General features: G+C 39.0%; 2 protein-coding genes across 6 annotated transcripts in view; both read left to right on the top strand.

Moving 5' to 3' along the window:
- METTL24 (methyltransferase like 24) overlaps nt 1–22,827 on the top strand; it is a 150,642-nt gene that overhangs the window by 102,887 nt on the left and 24,928 nt on the right. For 3 of the 5 annotated variants that reach the window (XR_014807176.1, XR_014807175.1, XM_084963118.1), the window contains one exon: nt 13,693–13,821. Coding sequence is in view for 3 of the 5 variants with exons in the window: in XM_084963118.1 (XP_084819244.1) it covers nt 13,693–13,821 (129 nt within the window). In the remaining 2 variants the exon portion in view is untranslated. Of the gene's footprint in view, nt 1–13,692; nt 18,946–22,827 lie in introns of those variants that run through there. The other 2 variants (XM_084963117.1, XM_003480300.5) reach the window with 2 other exon arrangements.
- The window catches only part of WASF1 (WASP family member 1), a 144,749-nt gene continuing 135,626 nt past the window's right edge, over nt 13,705–22,827 (top strand). Inside the window, exon 1 of the mRNA XM_084962811.1 lies at nt 13,705–13,821. The gene's annotated coding sequence lies outside the window, so the exon portion shown is untranslated. The remainder of the gene's footprint in view (nt 13,822–22,827) is intronic.

The following is a 22,827-nucleotide window of genomic DNA, read 5'->3' as shown; positions in this document are numbered from 1 at the left end:
AAGAGAAATGCAAATCAAAACTACTGTGAGATACCACCTCACACCAGTCAGAATGGCCATCATTAATAAATCGACAAATAACACGTGCTGGAGGGGGTGTGGAGAAAAGGGAACCCTCTTGCACTGTTGGTGGGAATGTAAACTGGTACAGCCACTAGGGAGAACAGTTTGGAGATACCTTAGAAATCTATACATAAAACTTCCATATGACCCTGCAATCCCACTCTTGGGCATATATCTGGACAAAACTCGACTTAAAAGAGACACATGCACCCGCATGTTCCTTGCAGCACTATTCACAATAGCCAGGACATGGAAGCAACCCAAATGTCCATCAACAGATGATTGGATTCGGAAGAAGTGGTATATATACACAATGGAATACTACTCAGCCATAAAAAAGAATGACATAATGTCATTTGCAGCAACATGGATGGAACTAGAGACTCTCATACTGAGTGAAACAAGTCAGAAAGACAAAGACAAATACCATATGATATCACTTCTAACTGGAATCTAATATCCAGCACAAATGAACATCTCCTCAGAAAAGAAAATCATGGACTTGGAGAAAAGGCTTGTGGCTGCCTGATGGGAGGGGGAGGGAGTGGGAGGGATGGGGAGCTTGGGCTTATCAGACACAGCTTGGAATAGATTTACAAGGAGATCCTGCTGAGTAGCATTGAGAACTTTGTCTAGATATTCATGTTGCAACAGAACAAATGGTGGGGAAAAAATATGTAATTGTGATGTATACATGTAAGGATAACCTGACCCCCTTGCTGTACAGTGGGAAAATTAAAAAAAAAAAGAAAAGAAAAGAAATACTGCAGTTTAAAAAAAAAATTGTTGGCCTGGAAAGATATTTATGACCTGTTACATTAAAAAGTAAATTTCAAAACTGTAATTTTATAAACAGCATGTGTATTTGAATTATGCTCATGTTTGCTATAATCTGTGTGTTGTGTGTGTGTGTTTTTGGCAAAGAAAAATGTTTAGCAGGAAATACACCAGGTGTTCAAGAGTTACCTGTTTTTAAACTCTAAGATCATGGGTATCTTAATTCCTTTTCTTTTTGCCTCTGTAACTTTAATTTTTAAATAATTACTATGTATTGGCTTTTTAACTGGAAAATGTTTTTGGTTAAATACACATTAATTTCTGGAAATGACTGCATTGGAATATATAGTATTTGACACAATACAAGTAACCGCTAGCTTTTCCAGAAGTTTTGCATAAACAGCATTTGCTCTCTGTTCTAGTTATCTCCTGCTACATAATGGGTTACCCTCAAAACTTGTTTCTTTCTTTCTTTCTTTCTTTCTTTCTTTCTTTCTTTCTTTCTTTCTTTCTTTCTTTCTTTCTTTCTTTCTTTCTTTCCTTTTCTTTTCTTTTCTTTTCTTTTCTTTTTTCTTTTCTTTCTTTTCTTTCTTTCTTTCTTCTTTTTTAGGGCCACACCCATGGCATATGGAAGTTCCCAGGCTAGGGGTCAAATCAGAGCTGTAGCTGGCAGCCTATGTCACAGCCACAGCAGCTTTGGATCTGAGCGGTGTCTGCGACCTACATCACAGCTCATGGCAACCTCAGATCCTTTACCCACTGAATGAGGCCAGGGATTGGACCTGCATCCTCATGGATGCTAGTCAGATTTGTTTCCACTAAGACACAATGGGACTCCAAAACTTAAGTTTCTTAAAACAACAGCAAATGATCATTTTATTATCTCTCTCAGTTTCTGGAGGTCAGTGTTTGGGAAGGGATTTTTCGGGTGGTTCTGGCTCAGGCTGTCTCATGGGATTGCAGTCAGATGATGGCTGGAGAAGCTGGAGTTGGCCCAGCATCACTCTCTTCACATTGATTCATTCTTTTTGTGTGGTCTCTCCCCTGCGAGGGCTAATTTGTATTCATAGCATGGTGTTCTCAGGCACCTGGACATCATGCATGGTGGCTGTAGTTTTCAAGAGAGAGGATACCAGTGAACAAAGGAGAAGATGTGTCACCTTTTATGGCCTGGGCCTGGATGTCACCCAGAGTCACTTCTATCATACTTAAATAGTCACTAGTCACAACCCATCAAGATTCAAGGGGAGGATCACAGGACAGGATACATAATTTGTGGGGCCCTTGTTCAAAATGTATTAAGAATCCAAGTCAGCAACAACAGAGCATTAAACCAAATGTGGAGCCCTTCTAAAGTGCAGGGTCTGGAGTAAGTATGCAGGTTGCACCCTAGAAAGCACCGCTGGGGAGGGAACATCAATCTCATCTCTTGATGGGAAGAGGGCCAAGGGCATATTGTAGAAAAGCATGTGATATGGGAGTTACTGGTTAGACCATCTTTGGAAAATAAAATCTGCCACAGGGTCTGTGACTCACCTTCAATTAATTAGGTGGCTCACATTTTTACTACCCATACCTGTAGTTAGCTGTTAACTATGAGGAGGAACTGCTGGCTCCCTCAAGCAGCCAGGCTGCCTTAGCAGTAACAGGGAGGTTAAAGTTCTTTATGGAGAGATGCTGGTTGCCTCTATGTAGAGTACAGCAAAAGTACCTGTTTTCTATCTGTTATGAACTGACTGTGTCCCCCCAAAATTCACTGAAGCACTAACCTCCAATATGACTCTGTTTGGTGATAAAGCCTTTAAGTAGGCTTTAAGGTTAAATGTAGTCAAAAGAGTAGACCCTAATCCAATAGAACTGGCATCCTTACAAGAAGAGGAAGAGATCACAGGAGTGCTCACACAGAGGGAAGGCCATGTGAGGACAGTGAGGAAGCAGCCATCAGCAAGCCAGGGAGAGAGGTCTCAGGAAAACCAAACCTGCTGATGCTCTGATCTTGGGCTTCCAGGCTCCAGAACTGTGAGATAACCAGTATGTGTTGTTAAGCCACTCAGTCTGTGGATTTTGTTATATCAGCCCTAGTAGACTAATATATACCCAAGACTTATACATATTTATTTGTTCTTTTCAGAATTCTTTATTAGTCATCTTTAATCCATTAGATATCCCAGGTTCTCTGTCAATGGCTAAAGAAAGCCAGATCTAATAGAAAATGCTATTTATTTTTTAAGGCTGCACTATGGTTTGCAGAAGTTCCTTGGCTAGCGATTGAATCTGAGCTGCAGTTGCAGCAACGCTTGATCCTTTAACACTCTGCACTGGGCTAGGGATTGAACTCATACCTCTGCAGTGACCTGAGCCACTTCAGTTGGATTCTTAACCCACTGCACTATGGAGGGAACTCCAAAAATGCTATGTTTTGATTAATATCCCTTCTTTAATAATATTCTAATGAATAAAGGCTTTATTATTCATTTTTCTCAGGGTGTTGCTTGTGTCCAGTTAAGGCTCGTGTCTATGGTAATACCATAGTTCATTCATGGATTTGTATATCAAATAATATTTTTTCAATCATTGAGGTCAATTATGTACAGACATGGCCATGAACAATGACCATCTCAAGCTTTCTTTTTTTTATTACTCAAATAAATTTATCACATCTGTAGTTATATAATGATCATAGCAATCCAATTTCCATCCCATAAACCAAGCACATCCCCCAACAACCCAAACTGTCTCCTCCGGAGACCATAAGTTTTTCAAAGTCTCTGTGAGTCACCATCTGTTCTTCAAGGAAGTTCAGTCTGTCCTTTTTTCAGATACAACATGTCAGTGAAAGCATTCGATGTTGGTGTCTCATTGTATGGTTGACCTCACTTAGTATGATAATTTCTAGGTCCATCCATGTTGCTAAAAATGCTGGTGTTTTATTCCTTTTAATGGCTGAGTAATACTCCACTGTGTATATGTACCACATCTTCTTGATCCACTCCTCTGTCAGTGGACATTTAGGTTGTTTCTATGTCTTGGCTATTGCAAATAGTGCTGCAACGAACATCGGAGTACATGTGTCTTTGCGAGTCGTGGTTTTCTCTGGATAGATGCCCAGGAGTGGGATTGCTGGATCAAATGGGGTTCTATGTTTAGTTTTCTGAGGACTCTCCATACTGTTTTCCACAGTGGTTGCAGCAATTTACATTCCCACCAACAGTGTACTAGGGTTCCTTTTTTTCCACACCCTTTTCAGCACTTATTGTCTTTTGGATGATGGCCATTCTGGCTGGTGTAAGGTGGTACCTCATAGTGGTTTTGATTTGCATTTCTCCAATAATGAGTGATGTTTAACATCTTTTCATGTGTTTTTTGGCCATCTGTATGTCTTCTTTGGAGAATTGTCTGTTTAGATCTTCTGCCCATTTTTGGATGGGGTTGTTTGTTTTTTTGGTATTGAGCTGCAGAAGGTGTTTATAAATTTTGGAAATTAATCCCTTGTCGGTCGATTCACTTGCAAAGATTTTCTTCCATTCTGTGGGTTGGCTTTTTGTGTTATTTAGGGTTTCCTTTGCTGTGCAGAAACTTTTCAGTTTGATTAGGTCCCCTTTGTTTATTTTTATTTTTATTGTCAGTACTTTAAGAGGTGGATCTGAGAAGATGTTGCTGTCATTTATATCAGAGAGTGGCCTATGTTTTCCTCTAAGAGTTTGATAGTGTCTGGTCTTATATCTAGGTCTTTAATCCATTTTGAGTTTATTTTTGTGTATGGTGTTAGGAAGTGTTCTAATTTCATTCTTTTCCATGTGGCTGTCCAGTTTTCCCAGAACCACTTACTGAACAAGCTGTCTTTTCTCCATTGTATATTCTTGCCTCCTTTGTCATAGATGAGTTGGCATAGGAGCGTGAGTTTAATTCTGGGCTTTCTATCCTGTTCCACTGATCTATATTTCTGTCTTGGTACCAGTACCATACAGTTTTGATGATTGTTGCTTTGTAGTATAGTCTGAAGTTCGGGAGACTGATTCCTCCAGCTCCATTTTTCTTTTTCAGGATGTCTTTGGCTATTCTGGGTCTGTTGTGCTTCCAAACAAACTTTAAAATATTTTGTTCGAGTTCTGTGAAAACTGTCCTTGGTAATTTGATGGGGATTGCATTGAATCTGTATATTGCCTTAGGTAGTATAGTCATTTTTATAATATTAGCTCTTCCAATCCATGAGTATGGTATATCTTTCCATCTATTTGTGTCATCTTTGATTTCTTTCATCAGTGTCTTATAGTTTTCAGAGTACAGGTCTTTTGTCTCTTTAGGTAAGTTTACTCCTAAGTATTTTATTCTTTTGGATGCAATGATAAACATGATTGCTTCCCCAATTTCTCTCTCTGCTCTTTCATTGTTAGTGTATAGAAATGCCATCAATTTCTTTGTATTAATTTTGTATCCTGCAACTTTGCCAAATTCATGGATGAGCTCTAAAAGTTTTCTGGTGGAGTCTTTAGGATTCTCTAGGTATAGTATCATGTCATCTGCAAATAGTGATAGTTTTACTTCTTCCTTTCCAATTTGGTTTCCTTTTATTTCTTTTACTTCTCTGATTGCCGTGGCTAGGACTTCCAAAACTATGTTGAAGAGTAGTGGCGAGGGCTGACATCCTTGTCTTGTTCCTGATCTCAGCGGGCATTCTTTCAGCTTTTCACCATTGAGAATGATGTTAGCTCTGGGTTTGTCATATATGGCCTTTATCATGTTGAAGTAGGTTCCTGTTATGTCCACTTTCTGAAGGGTTTTGATCAGGAATGGTGTTGGATTTTGTCAAAGGCTTTTTCTGTGTCTATTGAGAGGATCATATGGTTTTTATTCTTCAGTTTGTTAATGTGTATCACACTGATGGATTTGCGGATAATGAAGAACCCTTGCATCCCTGGGATAAATTCCACTTCATCATGATGTACAATCCTTTTAAATGTATTGTTGGATGTGGTTTGCTAGGATTTTGTTGAGGACTTTTGCATCGATGTTCATCGGTGAAATTGGCCTGTAGTTTTCTTTTTTTGTGGTGTCTTTTGTCTAATTTTGGTATCAGGGTGATGGTGGCCTCATAGAATGAGTTTGGTGTTATCCCTTCCTCTGCAATTTTTTAGAATAGTTTCAGAAGGATATGTGTTAGTTCTCTAAATGTGTGATAGAATTTGCCTGTGAGGCCGTCTGGTCTTGGACTTTTGTTTGTTGGAAGTTTTTTAATCACAGTTTCAATTTCAGTTCTTGCGATTGGTCCATTCATCTTTTCTATTTCATCTTGGTTTAGTCTTGGAGGATCGTACTTTTCTAAGAATTTGTCCATTTCTTCTCGGTTTCCCGTTTTACTGGCATATAGTTGCATGTGGTAGTCTCCTATGATCCTTTGTATTTCTGTGATGTCTGTTTTTACTTCTCCTTTTTCATTTCTAATTTTATTGATTTGAGTCCTCTCTCTTTTTTTCTTGGCACGTCTGGCTAAAGGTTTATCAATTTTGTTGATCTTTTCAAAGAACCAGCTTTTCATTTCATTAATCTCTTCTATGGTTTTCTTTGTGTCTATTTCATTGACTTCTGCTCTGATCTTTATGATTTCTTTCCTTCTACTAACTTTAGGTCTTGTCTGTTCTTCTGCCTAGGGCTGCTTTAGATGTAAAGTTAGCTTGTTTATTTGAGCTTTTTCTCATTTCCTGAGGCGGGCTTGTATTGCTATAAATTTTCCTCTTAGAATGGCTTTTGCTGCATCCCATAGGTTTTGGAGTGTCGTATCTTTGTTGTCATTTGTTGCTAGGTATTTTTTAATTTCCTCTTTGATTTCTTCAGTGACCTATTGGTTGTTTAGTAGCATGTTGTTGAGTCTCCACGTGTTTGTGTTTTTTGCAGTTTTTTTCTTGTTGTTGATTTCCAGTTGTATAGTGTTGTGGTTGGAAAAGATGCTTGATATGATTTCAATTTTCTTAAAGTTACCGAGGTTGGATTTGTAGCCCAGGATGTGATCAATCTTAGAGAATGTTCCATGTCCACTTGAGAAGAATGTGTATTCTGTTGCTTTTGGATGGAGTGTCCTATAAATATCTATGACGTCTATCTGGTTTAATGCTTCATTCAGGGCCTGTATTTCCTTATTGGTTTTCTGCCTGTATGATCTGTGCTTTGCTGTAAGTGGGGTGTTAAAGTCCCCCACTATGATTGTGTTATTGTCGATTTATCCTTTTAAGGTTGTTAGCAGTTACCTTATATATTGTGGTGAACCTATGTTGGGTGCAAAGATATTTATAATTGTTACATCTTCTTCTTGGATTGATCCTTTGATCATTATGTAATGACCTTCTTTGTCCCTTAAAATATTCTTCATTTTAAAGTCTCTTTTGTCTGATATGAGTATTGCTACTCCAGCTTTCTTTTGATCCCCGTTTGCATGAAATATTTTCTTCCATCCCCTCACGTTCAATTTGTATGTGTCCCTAGAAGCGAAGTGGGTCTCTTGAAGACAGAATGTATATGGGTGTTGTTTTTGTATCCATTCAGCCAGTCTGTGTCTTTTGGTTGGGGCGTTTAGTCCATTAACATTTAAGGTAATTATTGATATGTATGTTGTTATTGCCATTTTATTAATTGCTTTAGATTTGTTTTTGTTGCTCTTTTTTCTTTCCTTCTTCTCTTGTTCTTTCATGCCTAGAGAAGTTCCTTTAGTATTTGTTGTAAGGCTGGTTTAGTGTTGCTGAATTCTCTCAGTTTTTGCTTATCTGTAACGGTTTTGATTTTTCCTTCAAACCTGAACAAGAGACTTGCTGGGTAAAGTAATCTTGGTTGGAGGTTTTTTCCTTTCATCACGTTAAGTATGTCATGGCACTCCCTTCTGGCCTGCAGAGTTTCTGCTGAAAAATCTGCCAATAATCTTTTGGGGTTCCCTTTTATGTTACTTGTTTCTTTTCCCTAGCTGCTTTCAAGATTTTCTCTGTCTTTAATTTTGGTCAGTTTGATTAGTATGTGTCTCGGGGTATTCCTCCTTGGGTTTATTTTATATGGTACTCGTTATGCTTCCTGGATTTGAGTGGTTGGTTCCTTTCCCATGTTAGGGAATTTTTCAGCTATTATCTCTTTGACTATTTTTTCTGTCCTTTTCTCTCTCTCTTCTCCTTCTGGCACCCCTATAATACAGATGTTGGTGTGTTTAAGATTGTCCCAGAGTTCTCTGAGACTCTTTTCATTTGTTTTCAATGTTTTTTCTCTTTTCTGCTTTGCATCCATAATTTCCACTAATCTGTCCTCCACCTCGTTTATTCGTTCTTCTGCCTCCTGTATTCTGCTGTTAGCTGCCTCTAGTGAATGTTTTATTTGTTATTATAATTTGCATCTCTTCTTGTTTAAGTTTTATATCTTGTATCTCTTTGGTCAGTGTTTCCTGTACGTTATTCATCTTTGCCTCTAGTTTATTTCCAACGTCTTGCATCATCTTCAGCATCAACAGTCTAAAGTCTTTTTCCTGGAGGCTGAGAATCTCCTCATAGCTTAGCTGATTTTCTGGGATTTTTCCTTTCTCCCCCATCTGAGTTATAGTTCTCTGTCTTTTCATTTTTATAGGTGTTTGGTGTGGTGACCTTTTTACAGAGAATAGAGTTTTAACCTCTCTTACTTCTGGTGTCTGCCCCCCTTGTGGCTGAAGTCCATATGGGGGCTTGATGTAGGCTTCTTGATGGGAGGGGCTGATGCCTGCCCACTGGTAGGTGGAGCTGATTCTAATCCCTCTGGTGGGTGGGGCTTAGTCTCTGGATGTGATTAGAGGCAGCTGTGTGCCTGAGGGGTCTTTAGGTAGCCTGTTTACTGAGGGGCGGGGCTGTGATCCCACCTGGATTGTTGCTTGCCCTGGGGCTTCTCAGCAGCTGACTGATGGGTGGGGCCAGATTTTCCCAAAATGGCCACCTCCAGAGAAAGGCATGTTGCTGAATATTCCCAAGAGCTTTGCTTTCAATGTCCGTCCCTCACACTAAGCCACATTCACCCCTGTTTTCCCAGGATGTTCTCCAAGAACTGCAGTCAGGTTTGACCCAGATTCCTATGGAGACTTTGCTTTGCCCTGGGACCCAGTGCATGTGAATGTCCGTGTGCGCCTTTTAAGAATGGGGTCTCCGTTTCCCCCAGTCCTGTGGAGCTCCTGCACACAAGCCCCACTGGCCTTCAATGCCAGATGCTCCAGGGGCTCTTTGTTCCAGTGCCAGATCCCCACACATGAGAGTTTGATGTGGGGCTCAGAGCTCTCACTCCTGTAAGTGAGTCTCTGTGAACCAGTTAGTTTCCAGTCTGTGGGGCTTCCCACCTGGGAGGTATGGGTTTGTTTATATCGTGAAATCACCCTTCCTACCTCTTGATGTGGCCTCTTGATCTTCTGGAGGATATCTTTTTCAAGGTTTCTGGTCCATTTGGGTAGAGATTGCTCAGGCCTTAGTTGTGAATTTTGTTGTATTTAGGAGAGAAGTTGAGCTCCAGTCCTTCTATTCTGTATTCTTAATCCCATCTCGCCATCTCAAGCTTTCTGTGTATGCCACTCTCCCCCCTCAAGAGTGGGCTCTATTTCATCCTCCCTTGAATCTGGGATAGTCTTGTGGTTAGCTTTAATCAGTAGAATGCAGCAGAAGTGATCCTGGTGAATCCCAGACCCAGGCCTTTAAAGATTTGCAGCATCCGTTTTTGCCCTTTAGGAAGTCAGCAGACATATAATAAAATCTGCCTATCCCCCCTTGAAGGAGAAAAGGCTAAGATGGGGAGCTACAGTCATGAGGATGTTGAGTGCCTAAAGCAGCCCCAGAGGAGGGAGAGAGATGGCCTAGGGAATGGGAGGGTGCCAAAGACCAGCTGTATCTGCTGGGCCTGGTTGTGTGGCTGAGAATGTACCAGGCATGAAATTCAGGGGTTTCTTGATGATGGTTTTAATTGGCTTTGGAGGCTTGTTTATCTGCCTTGGGTTTGACACTTAACGAGATTGGAGCTGTCAGTGTTAGACAATATAGAGACTGGCAGGATAACATCCATAATTGGATTCATAACAGGACACTTCCCCTAGGCACTGGCCCTGTGAAATTGGCTCCTGAGTACTTACTGCCTTGCCAAAGCTCTGTAGCAGTAGTTACTTCAGATGCTGTTGTGGGTTGAATTGTTATCTCCTCAAAATACAGTGTTGAAATCCTAACCCCTAGTATCTCAGAATTTTATCTTAACTGGAAATAGGGTCATAGTCAAGGCAGATGTACTTTGTTTAAATGAAGTCATATGGTATAGTTTGAGCTCCTAATCAAATATGATTGGTGTCCTTATAAAGAAAAGAAATTTGGACACACACACAGGAATAACACCATGTAAAAATGAAGGCGTACCTCAGACTGATGGAGAAGCCACGGAATGTCAGAGATTGCAAGCAAACCACCAGGAGCTAACAGAGGCGATGAAACAGATTCTCCTTCATAGCTCTCAGAAAGACCAATACGGTTGGACACCTGGATTTCGGCCTCCAGAACTGTGAGGCAATAAGTTTCTGTTGTTGAAGCTGCACAATCTGTGGGACATTGTTACAGCAGCCCTAGCAAACTAATACCTATACTGGTGCTCCTTAACCCCCTTTCCTCTCATTTCTGTACTTCTAGGTGAATGAACACAGGATAAAATTGTGTCCATGAAGAGGAAGCTGCTGGATGGTCTCATATCTTAATTCAGTTAAAATTCTCATTTCCTTAAAAAGTTCTATATAGGGTGATTTATTGTATATTTCAGGCACAAGGACAAGAAGATAACTTTTGATGGGAAGACCACTTTAATACCTCTGAAGTCATACCAAATAGGTCATTTTGTCCGCTTTCTTTGAGACCCAAGAATATGTCTTCAGTTATTCCAGAGTTTACAGAGAGTTAACACTTAATTGCTTTCCTCAAGAAACCTAATTTAACCTAACTGTATTAGGATTGGCACTTGATTATTCCGATATAATAATTTGCATGATTTTTAGTGCCATAATTGTTGAAAGCTGATGTTAGAATCTTAAAAGTGGCATATCTTATTCAGAGATGTTTAGTGCCTTATAATAACAATAATATTGGGTGCATTATGCAGTAATAATGGAAATTACACTTGCAAAATAGTTGTGGTAATAGAACATTCTGAAATGCAAGAAATAAATGAACCATACTGGAAGGGAAAACCATGTTTTATTCACAGCCTTTGGCTGTCTGTGCTCTAAGGCTGGAAGATAGAAAAGAGCTATGTTCTCCTTGGTGCTGTACTACTCCTGGGCTGCATGATTTAGATCAACCTTATAATTCTGATTGAAGTGGAGAATTTTCAGTCACTGGATTCAAAAAGAGGTGGAGGAGAGTGGTCGTGTTTGAAATACTTTTTGCTCTTTAGATAGGATGGCATTTTGTACATGAAAATTGGATTTCTAAAGAAGGCATGTATTTGCTATGATTTAGCCTAATAATTTGGTTTTATTCCAGTTGCTCATAACTTCTGCTGGATAGCTTATTTAAAAAATACATTTGGAAAATATGTTATGCATGTTCCTCTGTACTTCACCAATACAGTGTTTAACTCAATTTCAGGCTAACTTTACCCTATCTCTCTAATATGTGGTATCCTTCTACTGATCACATTCAACATATGTAAAAAATGAATCTATAAGAAACCTAAGAAATTCTTGACTATTTGAATTGACACCACAAATGTTGATTTTGAGTTTTGGATATTTTCTGTACTGGTTAGAACATTTTGTGAAGTTTTAATTAAATATTTCTTTTGGCAGCTTAATTACTCTAATTCAGGAAAATTCTGATTAAAACTTCAAAGATTAAACAAAGCCATGGGAGTGCCAGGGCAGCAGAAATGAAAAAAGAGTGAATTAACTCTATTGTGTCCGCGTCACAAGAATTATTTCAGCCTTGTGTATGTTCACATGGAACCTGCCTTTGCTCAGTTCCTCTTAGAAAGTGGTTTGTTTTTATTTTTACTTTTTCCCTTTGATTTTAGAACCATTGAACCAACAAACTGGTTTATAGGTATCTAGCCTTTTCTAAGCCCTCTTGATATTCTTAGGATTTTTATTCTCATATTTCCGTGATGGACCAGGAGGTGGTATCCGAGGCAAGAGAGGGAAAGCATCTGCAGGTGTCGTGAAAAATGGAAAAATGGAAAAGCCCATTTTTTTGGAACAGCTATGTCTAAATTCTATGCATCTCCTTCAGTCACCTCTGAAATCACACAGGGAATTTTACCATTGCACTGAGAGCCTCATGTCTCAATCGCAAGTGAGAAACTCATCGAATAGAGAGGCACCGAGAGAGAGGAAAGGCTGGGGGGGATTGGTCTTGGTGCTTACCCATCCTTCTGAGCAGTCAAAGATATTCCACTTTCATGGGCAGAATGTTGGTAACTTCATTGTCAGCTTCTTGAGGAGCTGTTTAGTGTTTTGCTGTTACCACCTGGGACTACAGGCGTTGCTCTATTGCAGTGATTCCCTCCATCCTATTTACTGAAGCTTGTGTCTTGATGTGCCAGCCTTCCTTTGTGTGGTCACATTGTCCCCTTTCATTTCCCCCTCCATTCCCTGGCATCAGAAAAGTCATTTTTACCAAATCCTTGCCTACCTATAGGGCTTTTTGCTGATATTATCTATATAGAAAGTGATTCTTTAAGCTGCAAAGTGCTCTGCTTTCCAATGTAAAATGGTGATGCTGATAACAATGCTTATACTCACGGACCTTTATACCCTCTCCAATAGCACCTTATTGTCACCAAAAGCCCTTTAGGAGCTCTGAGTTACCATTCTCCCTCTTGTGGTTTATGGGGAGACAACATCACGTCGTGGTTAAGAACATGGGCCATGTATGTAGACTCAGTTCAGATTTCACCACCGTCTCTCTAGCTGTGTGACTGGGGATAGGTTACTCTCTGAGCCTGGATTCCTCAAATTTAATAGGGATATCAGCCTTGCAGAATTGTCGAGAGGAATAAATTAATATTGTAAGGTTAAGTAGTGAGCATAGTGCCAGGCACATAGAAACACTCAGTAAGTAATTATCTTTCATTGCTTTCTGGAGGTGTTTGGTATTCTGTTATTCTAATAAATGTTGTGCAAAGCTAGCAGAAGGGAGCTGGTTCTCATAACTTAATTAACTGCAAAACCTTTCTCCTGTCCTACTCTTCTTGCTATATTCCATCTCACCTGGTATGTGAAATTGTATTCATTAAACAGAGAATAGTGTTGCTTTTTTGATTAAATGTTTTTAGTAAAAATGTTTATAATACTGTACTGATGTATACTTTTTAAAGAAATCATAGGATAATGATAATTTTTTTTTAACAAGTTCAGTGTTCAGATACTGAGAACTCTTTTCCTGGCTTCCAGTCCTGATGAAGCTGGAGAAGGATAAGGTTTTTGAGGTGGCCCCTGCAGGCAGGGGCCCTCTGTCAGTCCCCCCCCCAAAGGCCCCCATTCTGCCAGGACATGACTGGCTTCCCCTGAACAGCATATAGATTGCTGGGGAGAGGCTTTGAGCACAGAGCTTCATGATACACATGTTCCAGCATCTCCTTCTTGGACATCCATTCACACTGGATAGAGAGTGAAAGGGCCCATCATGATTTCTGACTGGTTATCTCATTTGTATGTTGATATTTGGTGTAGAGTGAGGTTAGAAATTCATAAATGGCCATTTGGAAAAGACTTCTAACTCTAAAATTTGAAAAGTTTTGCTTTCAAATTGGGAGGTAGCCATACAGCAATGTTCCTGATATCAAGATGGTACTTTTAACAATGTTTATTGACTCTGCTAATCTCATTCCATCATTTTGTTACAGATTGACATTCTCAAAGCAGATCTGGAAAGCGCAGAATGGAAAGTTTTGGAAAATCTTATTCTGGAAGATGTCCTCGAACAAATTGGACAGCTCATCTTCGAGATCCATCTCCACTGGCCCGGGTTTGAGGTCAGTGGCAGCGACAGCAGTGTTGTGCGGTTCTGGTACAGCCTCCTCAAAGAGTTAGAACTACAGGATTTCAGGCTTTTTCACAGTTACAAAGATTTATCTAAACCTCAGATATTCCTGAGGAAAAATATTTTCAATGCTAGTAGCTGTTATACTCTGAGTTGGGTGAATACAAGATGGAAATAGGTTACAGAATCTCACCAAGAATTCAAGGAAATGTTTGCAGCATGGAACATGTCCATGATTCTAGTTATTAGTTTACTTGTCCAGTCTCCCATTAGTTTGAGCCCTGCTGGAGGCAGGGATTGTGTTATTGGCATTGTAGTAGGTATAGCCTGGTGCCCAACACATGCTAGGGGCATAGTTAAAACTTATTGAGGGGTCGGACAAAGGAGCACCATCGAAGTTAGCATCCATGGAATTCCCATCATGGAGCAAAGGTAATGAACCCACCTAGGATCCATGAGATGTGGGTTTGATCCCGGGTCTCAATCATTGGGTTAAGGATCCAGTGTTGCTCTGAGCTTTGGTGTAGGTTGCAGACGTGCTCAGATTCCATGTTGCTGTGGCTGTGGTGTTGGCCAGCAGCTGCAGCTCCGATTTGACCCCTAGCCTGGGAACTTCCATATGCTGCAGGTGAGGCCCTAAAAGTCAACCTCCATCTGCCCAAACCCAGGCTCTATGCCTGTTTGCCTCTGATGACTGAAGATGCTTGTCCTCCTTCATTTCAACTTGGAAGATAATCCCCCACTTATCTCAGCTTTTCCTTAAAATTCATTATATATTTATAATCCTTGAATTCATCACCATGAAAGCAAAATTATATAACATTTCCATTTTTACTGAGTTGATGAGATCCTTAAGTCTGTACCCTACACTTTAAAATAGGGCCTTTCAGAGTTCCCGTCGTGGCTCAGTGGTTAACGAATCCGACTAAGAACCATGAGGTTGCAGGTTCGATCCCTGGCCTTGCTCAGTGGGTCAAGGATTCGGCATTGCCATGAGCTGTGGTATAGGTTGCAGACGTGGCTCAGATCCCATGTTGCTGTGGCTCTGGCGTAGGCCGGAGGCTACAGCTCCGGTTAGACCTCTAGCCTGGGAACCTCCATATGCCACGGGAAGTGGTCCTAGAAAAGGCAAAAAGGAAAAATAATAATAATAAAATAGGGCCTTTCACTTGTTGTTAACTCACCTCTTTCAAGATTTTTCTTATTAACCATGGTAATGATGCTTTTTACAACCTTGTAGATTTCAGTTCCCCCTCAGCCTCTGGTGAGGCCATGCTGTTGCTTTATAAGAACCACCTGGTTTCTGGAAACTCAGACACACCAAATTCTGTCACAGAGTTTAAAGACTAGACTATCAAAATCTTCAACTCAGGATTCTTTTCGTACTCAGCCTTAAATCCCTTTGTTCCTGTGAAACCAAGCACAAAGCAGAATTGGGATGTCTTCAAACCTGATTTCTCTGTCACAGACTTGCCTATGCTGCCATGCTGTCAGATCTTTTTTTTTTTTTTTTAAATACATTATCTCCAATATTGATTTTTTTTCTTCTCTGCCAGTCGGCATTCATTGTAAGCCTGAGGCCTGAGGGCTGGAGTCTCTCTTTCCGGGATGGTTACAGTGTATTTCAATAGTACCAATCATTTTGCATTTTTTTGGACAATTAAACAGAGAATGCATATTCTCAATAGTTCAAATGATCTCTATCGTTTCTGTTTACAGGTTTAGACATTGTTCCAGACAAATGATTTTCAAAAATCCTATTTCAAATAATTTAATTAAGCAGTAGCAAAATGAACCAAATTATTACCTTATTACATGTTAAGTGTATCTTCTGGCATTTTTTTTTAACATCCTGAGAGAGTGGAAAAAAATACATACACACTGTTCATTTAAGAAATTTGGGGAGAGCGTAGAGTACTGATTACTACTAGCCTTGATTCCTTATCCCCATGTTTTGCCTCCTTTACCCCAGACATTCTCTGGGTTGGCTTTTTGTTTCTTACATTGGTTTGAAAATACCATTCCTCAGATGAGAAACCAAAATATAGTTGAATTAGATGATCTCACTAACTTGGGTTAAAAGGAAGTAAGACTTTGTGAATCAGAAGTGATTTTTTTAAAAAAATATTAATGAGGTTTTTATATTAAAACTTATGGGGAGTTCTCATTATGGTTCAGTAGTAGTGAACCCAGATAGTATCCATGAGGATGTGGGTTCAATCACTGGCCTTGCTCAGTGGGTTAAGGATCCAGCATTGCCATGAGCTTTGCTGTAGGTCACAGATACATCTCAGTTTTGGCATTGCTGTGGCTGTGGTGTAGGCCAGCAGCTGCAGCTCAGGTTGGACCCCTAGCCTGGGAACTTCCATGTGCCCAGGTGCAACCCTAGAAAAGGAAAAAACAAAAGCAAAAATTTATGGTACACTAATAAAAGTCATTGAGGTGAGAGGACCAGCTTGAATAAGTTTGATTTGAAATGGCAGTTTAGTTGTTTTCAGTGTTCTTATGGACAAAAAGTCCATAAAGCTCTAAAGTGGTTTGTACTGTTGGTTTGCATGTTATAGCCTCCAAAACAAAGTTAACTTTAGTCCTGTTCCTGTTTGCCTTATATCATAAATTATTTTTCATTTTTAATAAAAATTTTATACACTAAAGGATATACAGTAGTATACAATATCCTTTTAGTACATTAAGCCTTTTCATCCTCCTCATAGGCCAAATTATGAAGTACACTAATCCCAAGTGTCTAGTATGATCAGGTTTTAGGTATGTTTACACTCATACCAAGATTTTTAACTCATGGGATTGAAGATTAATGGAATTACTGCAAAGCCCGTTTGTACAGGGCAAGTTACCATTTATTTCAGATTGGTAAGGCAAAACATCAACTTCATTACACTACACACACACACACACACACACACACACACACACACACACACATGTACATACATATATATCTGAAGGAAGAGGATGTACTGTTAGGAAAAAAATAAAGACAAACTCAAAATAAATCACAAACACACCCACCCACACCCACCTACTAAGCAGCCTGTTCAATAGTTATTTGTACTCATTTTATGCTTTTTTATAAGACTGTCCTTCATTCCCTTCATGGATAGTTTGAAATTTGTGGTGAATATTCTGACTGTTGCTATGGTTTCCCTGCCTCTAGAATTATTATGCTTATTGTGTGGGCCAGGGTTTCTTAACCTCAACACTATTTTCATCTGGGGCTGGATAACTCTTTGTTGGGGGAGGGAGGGCCAGTCTGTGCATTTTAGGATATTTAGCAGCATGCCTGGCCCTCCCCACTAGATGCCAGGAGCACCTTCCCTTCTCCCCCTTAGTTATAACAACCAGCTATGTCTCTAAACAGTGCCACATATCCCCTAAGGGGCAAAAATCACTGTGGAGAACTACTGGTGGAGGCCGTGCAGAAGGATCTAGACTATCACAGCACTATTGTTTGGGGGGATCCTGCTTGTGCTGAGCAGGCAAGACAACAACCATCACCACAATAACCACCACAAAAGCAATACAAACAACAAAATGAAAACAAACAAAATGGGGAGCTGCTATTTATTGAGAGCTTACTATGTGCCCAATACTGTGCACAGACTATTCCTAATTCTCCAAACAATCCTATAAGGAAGTGTAATTTTTCCCAATTATAGGTAAAGAAACTCTGAGAGGTTATATAGCTTATTCAGTTTATTCCAGTGGTGGAGCAGGAATCCACATCTCAGCCTGTCAGATCCCAAAGCTCATGTGGTTTTCTTCTACAGTGCTGTTTCAATAGCCTTTGACAAATATAAAGACGTATTTTTGCTTCCCTATTAGTGAATGGTAAGAAAAGCCTACAAATATACTAAGACCAGACCTGCAAATCTCTTAAGAGTTGGGATCATTTTTGTAGTATGCAGGTTTAATTTAAACAATCTACTTAATTAAAATCTACTTAATTAAAGTATCTGGAAGTGACTCTTGGCCCTGGCTGGTCCTAATAAGTTGCACTTTTTCCTGGATTTTAGAAAGGGCCCAGTCACTTGGAAGTGTACTGTGAATTTCCTTTGTTTCAAACTCACCTTTGACCTGCAGATATATGAACTCAGATGTGAATATCTGTGACATACGTTTCTTAATTAACTCCTACCAGAGCAATGCTCATAAATGAATCTGAAAACACAAATTTAATGATGTTCTTATCAGGTGATTAAAAAAAGTGTTCTTTTCTTATCTGAAAGACACATGAGGATATAAGAGATTCAGAGGTCAACCTTTTAGCACAAAGTCTGTGTCACAATTTGAGATTACAGTCAAAGAAGAACAATTTTCCCTTTCAGCCTTTTCTTAGAGTATTGTATTTGATGCAGTTATAATAGGTTATCATATAAATATTTGTAACTATTTGATACATTCAAATGAAGTGAGCCAGGAAGAAGGTAAGCTGACTTCTGTTAGAATGGACTGAAGGCCCACTGGTATTTTACATCATGGTAGAGAACAAAAGTAAATTCATGAATTTACAGTGCTGAGTCCAAATCAGTGACTCATGAAAGCAGTTCTGCTTTGGCTGTAAGATTTTAGTATATAGCAAATACAAGTACAAGATTTTTGCATTTCCTAAGTATTACATGTTTACATTTTGCAAAGCTTGGATTAATACCAGGGAGCCAGCCTCATCATCATATTTTTCCAGATAAAAAAGGAAGGCCTCATTTAAACAAATTATTCTACAATGGTACCTACAAGCTGTAATTATATAATTCTCTTCTTTTGGAGATAAATTTGTTTGCCTTTCAAGCAATAGCATTTCTTTTTGTATTAGCCAGTTGCTAGTTTTTTTGTGAATTCAATACATTTAATCTTATGCTAAAATGTCTTTTTTCTTACATTTAAAGAGGTAGCTGAACTTTACTTATAACATGAAATCATAACCCTAAAGATACAATATATTCATAAACTGCCTAAGTTTATAAATTATTGAAATTCTTTAATTATATTTCTGTCCTTAAAATAAATCAAGCAGTCTTAATGTTGTCATATTTTATATTTATCACTATGTGGAGAAAAGCTAGTTCTCAATAAACATTAAAACTATTGCTTTGTAAAACTGGCAACTTCATATTCTCATATGAAATATTTTGTTTTTCTTAGTGATTGGTTTTGTGCAATAAGATTGCCTGAAATAATAAGAGATTTTTTCCCTCTAAATTCGAATTATAATCTAGACTTTTAAAAAACTGATATATATTTTTTTCCTTAAAAAATTTTATTATAGTTGATTTACAGTGTTCTGTCAATGTCTGCTATATAGCAAAGTAACCCAATTATACATACATATATATATATACACACACACATACTTTTTTCACATTATCTTTCCTCATGTTCCATCACAAGTAATCAGATATAGTTCCTTGGGCTATACAGCAGATAGACTGTTGGTATTTTTCTACTCGTAAACCCAGCTCCTTCACTAAATCAACTCCCTCCTCTTTTCCCCCCTCCTTCTTCAGATTTTTTAGTATGTTCAATGTATTCTTTTTTTTTTAATCTTCTTTATGCCTGCAGCATATGAAGTTCCCAGGCTAGGGTTCAAATCAGAGCTGTAGCTGCTGGCCTACTCCACAGCCACAGCAATGCCAGATCCAAGCCGTGTCTATGACCTACACCAAAGCTCATAGCAACACCAGATCCTTAACCCACTGAGCGAGGCCGGGGATCAAACCAGCATCCTCATGGGTATTAGTCGGGTTCGTTACCACTGAGCCATGATGGGAACTCCTAGATTATTTTAATAGAGAAACCCAGTATACATAGGACAGAAATGCAATCAATATGCACCAGGGAGCTAAGCTGGTACAAGACTGTGGTCTTGAGTCCCTCAGTGGTTCTCCTCCACTGTAGCTCCTCCCACAGGACCCCTAGACTTCCCCAAGATCAAGCATTTATTGCACAGCATAATAGGCAGCCTCTGGGACCCTGACCCTGCACTCTGGTTAGCTTCTATTCTAACTGCTCTATATTGTGCATTACCAATCATTGCATTTTTGATGTTACCCCTAGGTGGGTATATATTAAAAAATAGAAGTCCAAGTGGTTTCTATAACCTTAATGAGAAACCGCAGTTGTTTATCAATAAAAAAATCATGTATCCGAGTTTCCTAGTGGCTCAGCAGATTAAGGATCTGGTGGTGTTACTGCTGTAGCTCAAGTTGCTGCTGTGGCACAGGTTCGATCCTAGCTTGGGAACTTCTACATGCCACAGGTACAGTAAAAAAAACAAAACAAAACAAAACAAAAAGCTATCAGTTATTTTACAAAAAAATATTATTTCTCAAGGATTGATGTCACAACAAACATTGTTTCCTCAGGGACCACCTTATTGAAGGCCCCCAGCTCTGTCTCCCTACCATGCCTTCTATTCTCCCTAGCGTCACACTCCTTTTACTTTAATGTATCTTCTTGTAAGTGGCTTCCCCAGCAGACTATAAGCTCCATGAAGGTAAGGGCCATATCTGTAGCCTCAGTGCCTACCATGGAGTCTGCTAGGTAAAAAGTGTTCTATAAGTACTTGTGATGTGAATATGAAGAAGGCTATTTCATGTAGGATTTTTCAGTGAAATTATTTCATCATCATTTGTTATTGAAGCTTTTTCTGGCATTAAAAGTATCTTTGGGATTTAGGTGGACCACTGTCTCTCATTTTGGTTAATTTAATTTTAGGCACAATCTATCCTTTTCTTGATATGATTATTATAATACTTGTAATAGTTCTTTTCCCTGATCAAAGAATGCTAACCTGAAGATCTTTCTTGAACTTAGGGACTGGAGAGCTATATAATAATTGAATTGAATAAATATAATAATAATTTAGGCTCAGTTATCATTAGAAGATACCCTAAGGTATTAAGCCCCAGTCTTCCTTTTCATTCCTCATTGTCTTTTTTTTTTTTTTTTTTTAAACGATGCCCAGAAAACATACTTTTTAGGGTCATTGTACCATGATTCATAATTGCATGGAAAATATTTTTTAGTTTATGAAAGAAAGAAGTTATGATGATGTAAGGCTACTTCTGTCAAGGTTAGGGGCTGGTATTTCTACAAATATGACTAAAATCACATTGTTTTTCTAGGACAAAACAAGATAGTTTTTCCAAGAGTGAAAACAAAGAGAGAGAGGTTATTATGTTCTCTAGGTTATTTGACTGAAGTCTGACCAAGAAAAGTCCTTTGGGCACAGTTATGGAAAAGTGATCCCTAACTCTAAGGAAAGAGGCCATGAGAATGTCTTTAGCTACAGGTTCTGTTTTACTAAGGGATGAAATGATCACAGTCTTTAAGACTACCTCAGAGAGGGCAAGCTGGAAGCTACAAAGAATACCACACAAACCTGACAGTTTTTAAAATACACAATTAAGTGGCATTATGTAGGCGAGACAGGATGGCAGGATGAAGGGAGAATTCTGTTACTGCTGCTAACTGGCTGTGTGATATCTAGCAAGTTATTACCTTTATTAGACCTATTTTCTTATCTTAGGTTAGAATATTTGATTTCTAAAGTTTCTACCAGCGTGAAAATTCCCATTTTTCCAAGATTTTTGGAGTTAGAGAAGGCTTAGATGGTGGTTGGATAATTTCTTGATTGGTGTGCTATAAAGGGAATTCTTAGGATAAATGCAGAAGAATCCAAATGATGTGCTTGTTCAGAAGAAGAGGCCCAGATATAAGATGAACCCATGATGATGGCTCTCCAGTTATCAAATGAAGTGCCCTTAGGAAAAGTACCTTTCTGGATAACACACTTCAGATCACAAGGTTCTAAAAATCAGAACGCTTCAGACTGCACTTGTTTACGCTTCTGTGTTTTTAGACTGCCCTAATAAAGTGGAAATATCCAAAGATACTAGATTAAGTATATATATTTATGGTGATCCTTCTGTAGGTATATGTGTGTGAATATATATGTATCCGTTTATGTATGTATGCATGTACATATGTATGTATATATGTGCATGTATACATATATGAATGCCCAAGAAAGAAAATCTTCAGACAGAGAAAGTCCGGAGGAACCCTAGAACCAGAGAGCTGGAGAAGGAACCTACCCTGCAATGGTCCTAGGAGTTCTGTCTACCAGTGATGGTCAGGGGCCTAGAGCACTAGGGACAAGGCCTGTTACGTTGAAGGAAAGGGTGGAACTGATATACCTATAGCAGTGGACCCTTGGAGGGCCACCATCTCAGTGGAAGAGGGTCCTAAAAAAATCCACCCTCCTCCCCCACAAGCACAAGGAAGTCTATCTTTGCAGTAGCTCTGGGAGGAAATGAATGTTTCTGATGAGAATTTGAAACCTCCAGCCTGTTTAAAGAGTTGAATTTATAATCCCATGGTGAAGAAATCCATGAGATGAAAAATTAAGATAAAAACCTGGTTCTAGGGGGTGATACCTCAGGGATACATGGCAGAAGCAAATGTAAAACTGCTCACAGGAACTCTTCAACTTGGACTACAAAGGGTTTCCTCTAAAAAACAAGACCCATGGAAGATGAACTTCTAAAAATTTAGAGATGACAAGGAAATGGCCTACCATGAGATAGAGTTAACAGACACAATAAACACTGGGCTTTGCTGCCCAAGAATTTGAGATAACAGAATAACAATCTTAGAAGTATAACATGAATTTTTTAAAGTGATTAAAGGCATAAAAAACTACGTAGAACCCATAAGAAAATAAGACATATGAAGAACAGGTAGACATAAAAAATACAAATAGACCTAGTCATTGGAAGTAGTCAGTGGAATGAGTCAAAAGAAAAGTAGTCATTGGAATGAGTTCAATGAATTAAACAGCAGATTAGATACAGCTAGAAGAGATTGAAAGTGAACTAGAAGATAAACCTGAGGAAACTACCCAAAAGGTAGCACAGAAAAATATGAACATTTATATCCTTTAAATGAGATATATCTTATAGATAGTTTGAACCTTTAG

This window comes from Sus scrofa, chromosome 1 (genome assembly GCF_054392235.1).
Source record: "Sus scrofa isolate SSC_HxYL_T2T_F1_AM1 chromosome 1, Sscrofa_HxYL_maternal_Yorkshire_Landrace_v2.0, whole genome shotgun sequence".
NCBI lineage: Eukaryota > Metazoa > Chordata > Mammalia > Artiodactyla > Suidae > Sus > Sus scrofa.
This window is presented reverse-complemented; position numbering and strand designations above follow the sequence as displayed.